At 38.7% G+C, this 13,088-nt stretch overlaps 1 protein-coding gene across 1 annotated transcript; it reads left to right on the top strand.

The window, feature by feature from the left end:
* Nucleotides 1-386: 386 nt before the first annotated feature.
* Nucleotides 387-12,278, top strand: LOC131073229 (uncharacterized). Its single transcript, XM_058009619.2, has 2 exons — nucleotides 387-1,027; nucleotides 10,929-12,278. The coding sequence occupies exons 1-2, from the start codon at nucleotides 932-934 to the stop codon at nucleotides 11,820-11,822; spliced, it is 990 nt and encodes a 329-aa protein (XP_057865602.2). The 5' UTR covers nucleotides 387-931; the 3' UTR covers nucleotides 11,823-12,278.
* Nucleotides 12,279-13,088: the final 810 nt, after the last annotated feature.

The following is a 13,088-nucleotide window of genomic DNA, read 5'->3' as shown; positions in this document are numbered from 1 at the left end:
TGAACATAAAGGTAAATAAGAAATGAAACGAGGATGCAAATTTCCCAATTACAATAACCAAATAAATAATTAAAAATATATATAGCCATCATGAAATTTATGTCGATTGTTTGATAGATTGCGGCTTCTCCATTAAATTTGTACTTATGACCATCAGATATACATACATTTATGTCTATCACTTAGAGAAATACTTAAAAATATCTCTTATCCAATAAACAATTGTACAAATTATGGTTCAGACCAGTAACCTACATTTTATTAATGTATGTATCAACCAAACAATAATATTTACTCACATTTATCTGAAATAAAAAATATTTTATATCCATACATATACTAATTTCTATGGAGAATTCATACTGCCCATTTGATAGAATGGGAGTTTGACGCGTTACGGGAACGAACGAAGATTCTTATTACCCATCCCAAAATGTTTTGCTTTCACTTTCATCTGGCCTGAAAATTAGATCCTGTGTCTGTTTGCCACGCACGCATTCCTTGTACGCGCAAACTCCTTACAAACTACAAATAAATTTTGGCTCCTCCATAAGATCAATCAACGGCAGAATTTGTTCTTACGATAGCAAGACCCAATTAACACCCTCGATATGGTGGGGGAATTTTTTTGAAGTTCCAATAAAGTGCTGTTTCCGGGTCTCCAACCCACACAACATCAATGCTACTTGAGCTATAGAACAACAAACAACAATTAGTTCATTGAGGCACAAATCTCTAGACGAAGAGCATTACTAAAGGAATGAATTTGATTTAAGTGAAAAACAGTTCTGTTCTGTTGAGGAGATTGATCTTAATTGAAGTTTGGGTTGTGGGTAATTTCAAATTTGTTCTGTTTATTTTTGGTGGATTGTTAAGAGGGAGTGTAACAAACACCATCTGTCTAGAGGAATTCAAAGAATTGTAATAAGGAATGGGCATTCCAGTAACAGCTATTGTAGTTGTTCTAATGCTTCTTGCTTACCTCGGGTTTCCACAGTTTCCTGTGAATGACCACACAAATACTACGGTAAACACTGTTCCCTTTGGCTTGAGTTCTTTGGGTCTTACAATTTAAAGAATTTTATTGAGCTGAGTATATGAATTTTTTTGTTGTATTTGCATATAAAACATATTTCTTTGTAGAAACTAGAAAGATATACATAGATTTAACCTTGGTTTTTCCGAATGTTACTTTGTGTGGCAGCTTGCTTTGTTGTTGTTTGCTTCAGTTTACCTGCTCCCCTGCTTCACGGCAATGATATTTAGTACCCATTTAGTTAATTCTACTGTAAGCCTAATAAAAAATGCTTCGTACTTCTACTGATCCATGTACTGTATTCGTAGGATCTTACTGATGGTTTAGAGTTTTTGGACTCCTTGCCAGCTTTTATGGGTTCTCACAATTGTAGTGGCTCACTGATCAAGCAGAATCTTAGTTGATTTTTTTCCTGATACTATGACGGATATATATTATGGGGATGCACTGATCTGTCTTTAAGCACTGCAATTTAGAATTTAATCGAGTCTTTCGTTATTTTACAAAAACATCCAAGGACATATTTGTCATAGAGTTGAAATCCTCAAAATCGCAGGACCTTTGGCATCTACTAATAGATCGGTCAGTCTTTAGGTTTAAAATAAAAATGTCAATGGATCTTTGGTCTGCTCGTGAAGCTAAAGGATTCTTAATTAGCTCATCAAAGATCAAGTCTTGCTTACTGCAAGGTTCCAATATCATAAGGGACGAGGTCAGGATCGTGCCCGAAGCAATTTTAGTGGAATGAATATCCCTCACTCCTTGACTCATAGCTGAAGAAATTTCAGCCTAAGACCCATGCTCCCATTTTAAATAGTTAAAAACGACTTTGTTAATGAAAAATCTTCTATCAAAAAAAATTGTAGTCCTCAAAAATGAAAGATCTTTGGCATCTTCTGCTAAATCTGGCACCCCTTTCACATTGATTTTCTTGCTTCGCTGAGAATGGACTTATAGGAAACAGGGAGACTTTAAAGTAGTGTTTTGACTCTTTTTCATGTAAAATACAATCCAAGAAATCAGTTTTTGCCATTCCCCAGTTGCTTGGAATTTTGGGGAAAATTGAATTCACCATCTCACACTGTCGATCACATAAATATACTCATAAGAAATATGATAGGGGTTTTTCAATTTAAAAGAAACAAGGTCATTTTATAAGGAAAACTCCCGGTCTTTGTCAATTTCAGTGAAAACAATATAATTCTAAACCTGGTTTTCATTGGAAATAGGATTTCAGGGGCAACAACTAACTCAATAATAGTCTTACGATGTTCACCATGGAAATTCCTGCTTTACATAAATCCCCATACAGGTTGATGTAAAATAGGAAATTCCTTGCTCATTCTGATGATGAATCGCGGCATGTGATTCGAAACGTTGATGATAAAAACTTGCATACACAATCGAATCCAGAAGCACATGCATGCTGATCCTGATTTTCCAATCAAATTTCTATTTGGTCATTTGAAAGTGCCAGAACATTCCTAAAAAGTGAGGAATTGTTGACGTGTATTTTGTACACAATCATACACAGAATAAAATACCCAAGGGTACCTTATCCTCTCTTGAATAAAGCCTCTGATTGCTGAAGATGTCGCAAAAAAGGATCAATCAGGGTGACTCCAGTGTTCTTTTATGTAGGGTCTCTACGTGTAGATAAGCACCAGTGGTCGTTGTGAATGCTGTTTCATCAAGGGGCCTTACGTCCTCCAAGCTGTAGGAACAGGATTTCCTAAAACTAACAAGTTCTTCAAAAAGATCAAAAGGTAGGGTTTGCAAGGGATAAATTCTAATCTAATCCTAAGAATGACCCAATGTAGGCTAGACTTGGCAAGATTCTACCAATTTCAATATTGCCATGAGATAACAACCCAACTGAAATTGATGCGATCTTCTAAGGTAACAAATGATTTTTTCAATTTATCAAGGATGATGGACACTACCACAAAGGCACATATCCAAAGCTCAATGACGATTGAAGGTTTAAGTAATTCAAGTCTCTCCAGTTGACCACACAAGGCGTTCCCACAATCAGTAAGAAGCTAGTGGTTTGGAACGTGAATCTTCACCAAAATCAAGCCCAACACTTAGTCCTTCAAACTTAAATACTATTTCGACTGAGAATGATTCAAGAAAACAAACAACCATGAAGATAGCCACAAGAATTGCAATAAAACACCATAACTTCAATATTTTATTGATCTCAAAGCCAAAATAGACAACAATTGTTTGAAATCCTTTCTTCAAACTCAATCTTGCTACAAAATAACTTTCTTCTCTCCAAAAGCTCTAATCTTCTAACTATTTCTTATTGCTCTATTTCTAATTCTTCTAATGACAAAATGAAAATGAGTGAGGGTATATATAGCATCCTCAGTTACAATGAACGACCCAGATCAAAAGAAGATCAACGGCTGAGATTCTGACACCTAAACCCTAATTAGGGTTTTATTACAAAAGTTCCCTTTTTATTGCACAATATTAAATGCATAGCCAAAATATTTAATTTGGCACAAAAATCTAGGAAACATAGACCAATGATAATTAAGGTGCCATGTCATCTATAACAACCTCTCTTCTAGAACCTTATTCCCTTTCCAATGCTCCTTTTTAGCATATGCAATGAATCTGGACACGATTCCCTCAATCTCAGCAATAGGAATCTCGGGAAGATTCCTCATTCGTTCCTCCAAGTGAATAATCTGATCAAAGGCCTTGAGAAGAGCTGCGTCCCATTCAGGTTCGAGTTCCTTGATTTTCTCAATTAGGAGCATAGTAGCAAACATTTGATCTCTTTGCTCATCTGTAATCACATTCTCATCTTTGCAAAAGATGACTTTGACCCTTTCTTCCAACTCTTGGAGATCCACATTTGTCTCAACTTCGATCCTTCTACCAAGAATAGTGCATAAAACCCCAAATACCTTGTCCTGGATTGGATGGATGACCTCCTCCACTTGATTGCATTTGGCGCTGGTATCCTCAAAAAGAACTTCCTTCATCTGGAGTAAAGTAGACCACTGGAGTAAATTATGAGCTCCTCCATCCATTATCTTTTCTTGTGCTAAGGTCTTCCTTGATGTTTGCCTGATTACTTGAAGAACAGGAATGATAACATCTTTAGTATGAGCAAAGGCGGCTACTGTTATCATTAGGTTGTGGATGATCTCAAGGACCTGGATGGCCCGATGAATGGTCTCCATCATTCTTGTCGCAAACTCAACAGCAACTGTATGGGATTTGTCAATCCAAGAGCTCATAAGCTGGACCAAGCTCTTAACTTTCTCTGCCTCACCAACTGATTCAAGGGGAAGTGCTTGCACGGGAGATACTGCTGGATCCTGACGTCCCAAGGGCTGACTGAGGTGGCTAAAGTAGCTTCTCCAAGCACCTCTCTCTCTCTCAAGTTTTCTACTCTTTTCCATTTCTTCCTTAAGTTTATCTTTAAGTGCCTCAAATGAATCAGTTGCCTCATCCAATGCCTACTCGGTGGTAAGTGGACCAAGCTCAACGGTTTCTACATCATATTCTTCTGCAAGGATCTCACCCTCGTACTTGTCCACTGCCGGTGTAGCTATCTGCAACTTCCTAGACCCTATCTCATCTCTGATCATCTTGGACATTTTGGTGGCCTTCCTCCTTTCTGTTACTCCTTGAGAATCTCCAACAAGGCTATCTAAATCAATCACATTATCTTCTTCGTCTTCGATCACAATCACCCTTGTTAGTCTCTCCTTCAACCAATCTGAAATGGCAGACCTTGTCTCTCTAACTTGTATTTCTTTAGGTAGTGGCTCTTCTTTCCGAAGAGGAGATGTTGCTTCATCATCATCCTTGTCTTCATGTAGTTCATTGACCTGGGGAGATTGACTTGATGAACGTTGAGATGCCTGTCCTTCTTCATGTTTATCATTCTGAACCATTGACTCCATAGATTCCTCCACTTCAAGTGTCCTCTTCTCCTGTCGAGAAGATGTGCCGGATGAGCGATCTCGATTGGCCTCTTGCTTCTTCTTGGAAGATTCTCTTTTCTCAGGTCTTTCCTTCCTCTTCGCACCTCTATGATGAGGATTGCCTTCGCTTACGCTTCTGGGGTGAGGATTGCCTTCGCTTGTGCTTCTAGGATGAGGATGGCCTTCACTTGCGCTTGCTCCTTCTGCCGACCTTTCCTCCAAAGTAAAAGTCATTGATATATTCTGCTCTCTCACCTTTTGATGTTGCACATCAACCCATCTGCGAGTACAGGACAAAACTGGAGCCATCAAAGTCTTCAAGTCCACAACCTCAGGTTCATTCCAATCTATCTTTACTGCCTTGTCTTCTCTATCATAGGATGACTGGAGGTGCCTGCCACTGTCCTGAGCTTGATCGGCCACTCTGTAAACTTTGCATTTCTTGATGAAATCCAAAGGCAATCTGGAATGCATCTTTCTTTTCACTTCTAAATCATCTAAGAGATTCATCCAAAAGTCCTCTACCTAACATTCATGCTTGTATTTTCTACCAACTGTCTCTTCTATACATCCATAAGGATCAAAATTCTCCCTCAATGAAAAGAATGAAAATGAATATAAGGCCAACTCCCTTTCTGCATCATCTAAAGCTGGAACATTAGGACATACCTCAACTGAATTTCCTAATATGATAGGTACAGGAATCCCATTTCCATGCCTGTGTCTGAATGCCTTCGCATAAGCTGCCAGTTGCCTAGTTACCTCAAGTAGTACTATCCTGTCTGTCGGATATCTTGGCAACATATATGGAGGTGAAGGACACCCATGAACTCTAATATATGTAAACTTCTGGAATTGGATGAACCAAGCACCATACCTCTTTACAAGTTCTTGTGCCTCCTGAGATAGCCGATTGTGAATCCCGCCTTGTAGTGTCCTGGTGATATTCATTGTGAAGGTATCATTGACTAACTTGTAATTACTCCCAGGTGGATGATGCAAATGAACATAAGAGTCACAAACTCTGACTTCTCCAAGTCCTCTTCCAATTGCCCCTCTGTGAGGTAGTCCTGCATATTCAAAACTCCTAATCAAGGCATACATGATGTACGAGCTCATGTGAAATGACTTGGTAGCCTTCAGTCTTCTCAACTGCACGTCCAAGCAATGGCTAATAATTCTAGCCCAATGAATTGTTCCTTTTCCTTGAACTATCACTTGGATGAAAAAGAACATCGACTTCTCAAAATAGAAGGCTTGAGGAGCCCCTGTAACTCGATTGAGTAAGGTTACCAAATCTCTGTACTCCTCCTGGAAGTCGATCCTATGTGGTGTGTTGGGAATCTTGCTCAGGCGAGGACGACTCTTGAGTAACCAATTCTTGTTGATGATGCTCAAGCAAGTGTTCGGATCATCTTCGTACATAGATCTTGCTCCTTCCAAGCTTTTGTAAATCATATCTTTATGCTCTGGCAGATGGAGAGCTTCACTGATAGCCTCATCTGAAAGATAAGCCAAAGTGTTTCCTTCCTTGGACACGATCGATCTTGACTGTGGGTCATAATGGCGAGAACACTCGATCATTAGCTCATGGCACTGGATTGTAGGAGGGAAGCCGGCCGCCTTGATAATGCCACTTACAATTATTCTCCTTGCGACAGGTGATGGCTTTCCAATGTAGGGGACCTCTCGAAACTTCTTCACACTGAAGTTTCCCAAGTTGGTATCTCCAATGTTGCTCCATTTTGACACGATCTTGGTCTCCATTTCTTCATTCCTTTGATCTTCCTTCATGAGGGCTGGACGACTGGTGGATGCTCCTGGCTTTGGGGTCGCCATCTTGACACCTACACAACATTTCATAATGAGCAATATACCTTGGAACGTAAAAATATAGATTAAGTTTAAGCTTTAAATTTAGGAAACTTCATGATAAATCTTTGAATTATCATTTCCTAAATACGATTATGCAATTGGAAATTCAAAATTTCAAAATTTCAAAATTAATCTAGGAAGATCTTCACCATACCTTTCTTGGAGAACTAGCTCTAAAAAAGATGCAAAAATTAAGAGATTTGCTAGGCAAAATGAATATTGAAGTCTTCTAGCAAAGGCGCCTCCTTCATCAACTTCACCACCTTGGGTCTTCAACGTCTTGAGGAAAACTCGCTCCACCTCCAACCTCTAGCAAAGTTCGCACTCCTCTTGGATTGAAAATTTGCACCTCTCCTTGGATGAGATTTCGCTCCTCCTATTGCTTCTCCAAATCGTATGTAAACAATGATTGAATGATGGATCAAAATGTTTCAAAATACCTTTCTTATATAGGCGCTCACCATTATACTCTCCCATAGGCCGACTTGGTGGAAATGAAGCAAATAATAAACAAAATTAAATAAAAAGGAGGCTGACTTTTATAAAATATTTAAAATAAAACCTCAAGCGCACTCCCTTCACTTAATTTAATAATTAATTAATTAAATGCCTTTGCAATTAAATTTCGATTTTTTTAAAAGGCATAATTAATTATTAAATGCCTTATGCGAACTCATTAAATGCCAATTTTAATTAAAAATATTTCAAAGTTTTAGCGGACTTAGCATTTAATGCGATTAAGATGACATTGGCACCTAAGCATGGTAAAAATACCACCTTGTTGAGAACCTCGCTTTGGTCCCTGGGAGAGGGACAGGAGCGCCCTTTTCATTTGGCCTTGCATTTCTTGTTTTTAACGTTCAAAGTCCCATCTTGGACATCCAAAATAGCATTTTGCTTGGGAATCTTGAGCTTAATTCATTCCTTTTATGGAAGGAGTGTGCCTTAAAGTACTTTCGCCCTGGTCCCTTGGTGAGGGACAGGAGCGAACTTATCTTTTATCCTTGATCCTTGTCTCTTTAATCGCCAAATCGAGTTGTGAGGTAGGCAATGATCTTTATTGTTTGCTTCATGCATGTCCAATTCGCCTTTTCAAGACTAACTGAGCTCCCCCAAGGATTTTCGCCCTGGTCCTCCAGTGAAGGACAGGAGCGAACTTTGCATTTGAGCTTGAAATTGTTGACTTTTGGGGAGCAATTCCTTGTTCATCGTCCTTCGAAAGGCATTTCTCGCTTTGCACAACCTTGCCTTGGCGTGGTCTTGGAAGGAAATGATTGTTTTAATGAATATCGCCCTGGTCCTTGAGTGAAGGACAAGAGCGCCCTTTAGTCCTTGGCATAAACTTTTGATTGTATCATCCTTAAATTGCTTTGTAAACGTAGAATATCACTTTCCCTTCCACCTTGAGTCCTGGACACAAGAAATAGTACTTCGCAATGTTAAGCATTTTATGTTTTTTGAAGATTTCGCTCTGGTCCCTTGGTGAGGGACAGGAGCGCTTTGGCCATTTCTCATCAAATTTCGTGGTCTTTGTAACTTCACTTTTCCTCGAAGCATTTCCAATATCATCGCCATCTTGTGCCTTGTCCTGGATTCATCTAAATTCGAAGGGAAAGACTTGATGATATGTTTTTCGCCCTGGTCCCTTGGTGAGGGACAGGAGCGTTTTTACAATTATAAGCTCAATCATTTTTTGCTAACTTTCAAAACTATCTTCAATGGATTCATTATGCTTTCCTTTACTCATCTCCAACATGAAATTCGTTTTAACATTGCGGGAAATTTGCCTTATGAGGAAATCGCTCTGGTCCCTTGGAGAGGGACAGGAGCGCTTTGGCAATTATGGGCTCACTTTGCGTTTTGCAATCTTTCGAAATTATCTTCAATGGAGCGATTATGCCCTCTTTCCTTCATATCAAGCTTGAAATTCGCTTTACCTTGGCCAAAAACTTGTCTTGAGGGAAAATCGCTCTGGTCCCTAGGAGAGGGACAGGAGCTACCTTTGAAATTCGCCTTGGTCCCTGAGAGGGGGACAGGAGTGCCTTAGCCAATTTGGATCGATTTTCTCCATTGTGGTCCATTCAAGTTATATTCAATGAGCAAAACGTACTTTCCTTGATCTTCTCAAATCGCGAAATCATTTAAATCCTGCAAGGATAAGGCAAACTTGGCATTCGAGCTCCGGTCCTTCAGTGAGGGACAGGAGCGATTTTGGTCCTTAGGGCCAAATCCTCATAATTATCATCTCAAATTTCCTTTGCTGGGGAAGATACCATCATTTCACAAGCTATGAACAAAAATCCAAATCCAAAAAAAAGTCCAAGAAGGTGTGTTTGAGGAAAATCGCTCTAATCCCTGGGTGAGGAACAGGAGCAGACTTGTCTTGAATCTTCAAAATTCATCATTTTTGAGTCTTCAAAATCTTCAATATATTCAATTTACGTCCAATTTGTCCTCCTGGAGACCCTGCATAAAACAAATTAAACAAGTCAATAACCAATATGCACCAAATATCATTTTCGCCCTGGTCCCTGGGTGAGGGACAGGGGCAATTTCACCTTTGCAGGCCAAAATATCCACATTTTTGGTCTTCAATCACTCGACAAGGCAAAATTAGGTCATCTCCAAGGCCAAGGGCAAGTTAGTAAACCTTCAAAAATTTGGTCAAAATTCACCCGGACAAAATTGCACAATCCCATCATTAACACTATGCTATCACTTAGACCTAACTTGAATTTGCCTTCAAAATTCTGACTGGACTCATCCTGAGACATACTCAACTTCCTGACAGACTCAAGCTATTTCAAAATTGCAATCTCAGCGAGGATGCTTAATAATCTTTCAAAATTGGACTGGACTTCGGCTTGAAAATATCAAAGGAAACCCCTAAAGCTTAACCCTAGTCTAGACGACTCACTCACTTACTCAAAACCCTAAAGCAGAGAGAAGAACAGGCAAAACAAGAGCAAAAAAGAGGGGGTCCCCATTTTAATGGGGCGATGTGTGAAATGGTCACAACAGGAATACAGTGTATGTTTTCAGCATTGATTGATAGTACTTCCAACCTCTCTGGAACTTAAACACTTTAGAACACTACCTTATCACAAACCATAATAACAGAATTTTCTAGAATAGAACCCCATGAATTCAAACATTTTTTCTATTTTTCAGAGCAATTTTTTGTCTCACTGTTTCTGAAAATTCGTATGCAGTAACCCCCCTGGGAAGCTTTCAGAAAAAATGTGGCTTCATTTGGATGAAAATATTCTTTCTTTGAAACAAGTTTCTGTGGAAGGAAGATTTTTTTCAGTAGCTCTTAACTTCATAATCAGAGAACTATCAAAAACATTCACAAAAACAAACCATCACAGAGACCCCGAGAAAATAATCAGCAAATTTTGTGGCATATTTATTTTGTCTCGACAATGGATGAACAAATTAAATTTTCCAAAATATTCTTGGGTCAAATTCTTCATGGCTGGAAGAAGTTTCAGAGTAGAGTTTTTTTAATTCGGTTTATAAGTACAGAACACTATATACATCAGATAAACTTTATTCTGGCTTTATCCTTCTATGTCCTAAATCTGAATTCTATTGCCTGACTCTATGCCAATAAATGGAAGCTTGCATGAAATAAACCACAGCTAATTACTTGGTGTCTTATTTGCATTTCCAGTTATATATTTAATTTTATACACAAAAAACCAAGGTTGTGCTCTCAAAAGTTTGATCATGAAGAGCAGTATAATGATGTTGTCATAATTAGTGCAAACTAACAATTAGTGGTGTGGAGCTCAACTTTCCCAGCAAACACTCCTGAAGTGGGCTTGAACTTGTCGCTCAATTTTGGGGCATTTCAGAAAGGGGAAATGACCTCCTTAGTGGTGGCTTTATAGCAGCTTAGTATGATAGTATAACCAATGAATGTAGGCTTTACAGTGACTTCTCAATTTATAGTATTATGAATGACGTTTCTCTGCAAGCAAAACTTTTGTTTGGTTTTGAAATTGTAAGTTGAAATTGGCATGAAGTTTTTGCTGATATTGCTAGCATCTGAAACGCAGAATTTTGACCTCAAACAATGGTTCATCCCAATATTCCATCATGCAAGCAAGGCACAATTTGCATATCAAATTGCTTCTTTCCTGTGGAAGGGTAGACTTTTGAAGAGATCCATCGGAAGTGGAAGGTTTGCCTCAATAATTCTTATACCAATAGCAGTGCAAGGTTATTCTTCAATTTGTCATGGTCAGTTATGGATGATACTGTTTGGCATGGATGGATTCCTTCTACCTGCTTACCAAAACCACAAGGCACTGATCATAGCAGCAATTTTCACAGATGAGTTGGCTTCTGTTTATTTCTTGTACCCTGCCATACCTTTGTCTGGACCCATTTGTGGTACCCTTGCAGGTTTGCTATGTTCTTATGCACCTCAATTATTAGTCAGTTTTTGGGACATGATATACAGTTGCGAGGAACGTCCAATCTTGATGATTGTGATGGAGGAGAGCTCTGACATAAGACAACTGGTTTGGGAGTGTCAATCTTGTAATTTTAAGAATGGAGTGTTTCTTAATGATTGTGAGAGCTGTGGGAGATCTCGTGAGGCTTTTGCGTATGATAATTCTGTCATGGTTGCCTCAGAAAGCTCTTTGATGATCAGGACATCTAATCCTGAGTTTGACAGAGCAGGCTTGGTTTGGAGTTGCATGTCTTGCAAATCTGAGAATGGAGTGTTTCTTCATGTTTGTGAGAGTTGTAGGACACCCCGTGAGTATTTTGCACGTGATGATTCTGTCATGGTTATCTCACAAAGTTCTTTGACAAGTGGAACCCATAATCTTGAGTTCGACAGAGCAGACTTGGTTTGGAATTGCATGTCATGCACATTTGGTAACGGAGCGTTTGTCCATGCATGTGAAAGGTGTGGAACAACCCGTTTGGTAAGTGACTAGAACAAAATGCAGTTATCATGTTCTGTTCATCCTATACTTTTTCACATCAAGGATTGCCAATGTCTTTGAAGGTCCCAAGTCTTTAGATTCAACTTCACAATTACTTTCAACATGGTTCATTGAACACTGTCTGTCTTTGCCGATTCAGATGGTGGGTAGAAATATCTGAATGCTTCTTTGCAATAATAGATCACGGGTAGATAGATTACAAGTGGGATGGACTTTCAGCCTCTGCTTGCTTGGAATTTGAAATCACAGAAATTAACTTGGAGATTGATGCAGACCACCGTTTCTGTGACATGACATAGACCATACTGCAGGAATTTAGGGCACCTGACATGCCCAATAAAAGCTGTGCCATTGGAATTTATGTATATTAAGTAGTGCTCTGTTTGTAAGCTAATGCATTGTTTTCATTTGAATATAATATGCAATATCAAATTTGTTTTATGTGTCTCCAAGTTCTCCTTCCCCTATTTTAGTCAGTGATTTGTGCTATCTGTGCTGTTATATTTTATGAATTTTGTAAAATTTGCAGATAATTTCACTTGATTGATAGCTGCAGAGCAGGGCTTTGTATCAGCATGGTATCTGAACTTGGCCCAGAGGGGGATCCAAGGCAGAGAAGAATTACTGAAATGATTAATTAAAAGAAGAAGCAGAGTTTCAAATGGCTTGGGGTGGAGCCATACATACTATGGAAAGTTTCATGGAAGATGTGTCCAAGATGGAGCAAGGTTTAAAATTGTCATCTCTGATAAGTTTAATCGAGCCCAGAAGTGCTAATGAATTGGATTCAGGAATTAGAAAGATACTTTGAATGGCTGGGATTGAGGAAGATAATATGAGAAAACTTAAATTTGCAGCATGTGGTGGGAGAATCTATAAGTTTGGGGAAGGCATGGGAGAAGCTACAGCATGCTCGGGGAAGAGGAGAAATATGATATGATAATTTTTTAGTTATAAAAGCAATTTGAAGGCAACCAATTAACCTTTATGTTAGAAGGAGAGCGAATTCAATTGTGGCAGACAAAGCCTTCCAAACAATGCGGGATTAATTTGGGATATAGATATGATGATTTTTTAACAGAAGCAATACCAATACACATATTTTTTTAGGTATAACCCACTTGAGAGTAAAGAGATTTTTTCAGAACTTGTAGAAGTGTTTTTTTTTTATTCAACCACAAAGAAGAAGGGGAGGCTGAGCAAGAATCTTAAGGTTAAGTTTATGATTTAAGAAAATATATGTAAGGAGTTTCAAAA

The sequence above is a fragment of the Cryptomeria japonica genome, chromosome 2 (genome assembly GCF_030272615.1).
Source record: "Cryptomeria japonica chromosome 2, Sugi_1.0, whole genome shotgun sequence".
In the NCBI taxonomy this organism is placed as follows: Eukaryota; Viridiplantae; Streptophyta; class Pinopsida; order Cupressales; family Cupressaceae; genus Cryptomeria; species Cryptomeria japonica.
Note: the sequence above shows the minus strand (reverse complement) of the source record. Positions and strands in the feature narration are given on the sequence as shown.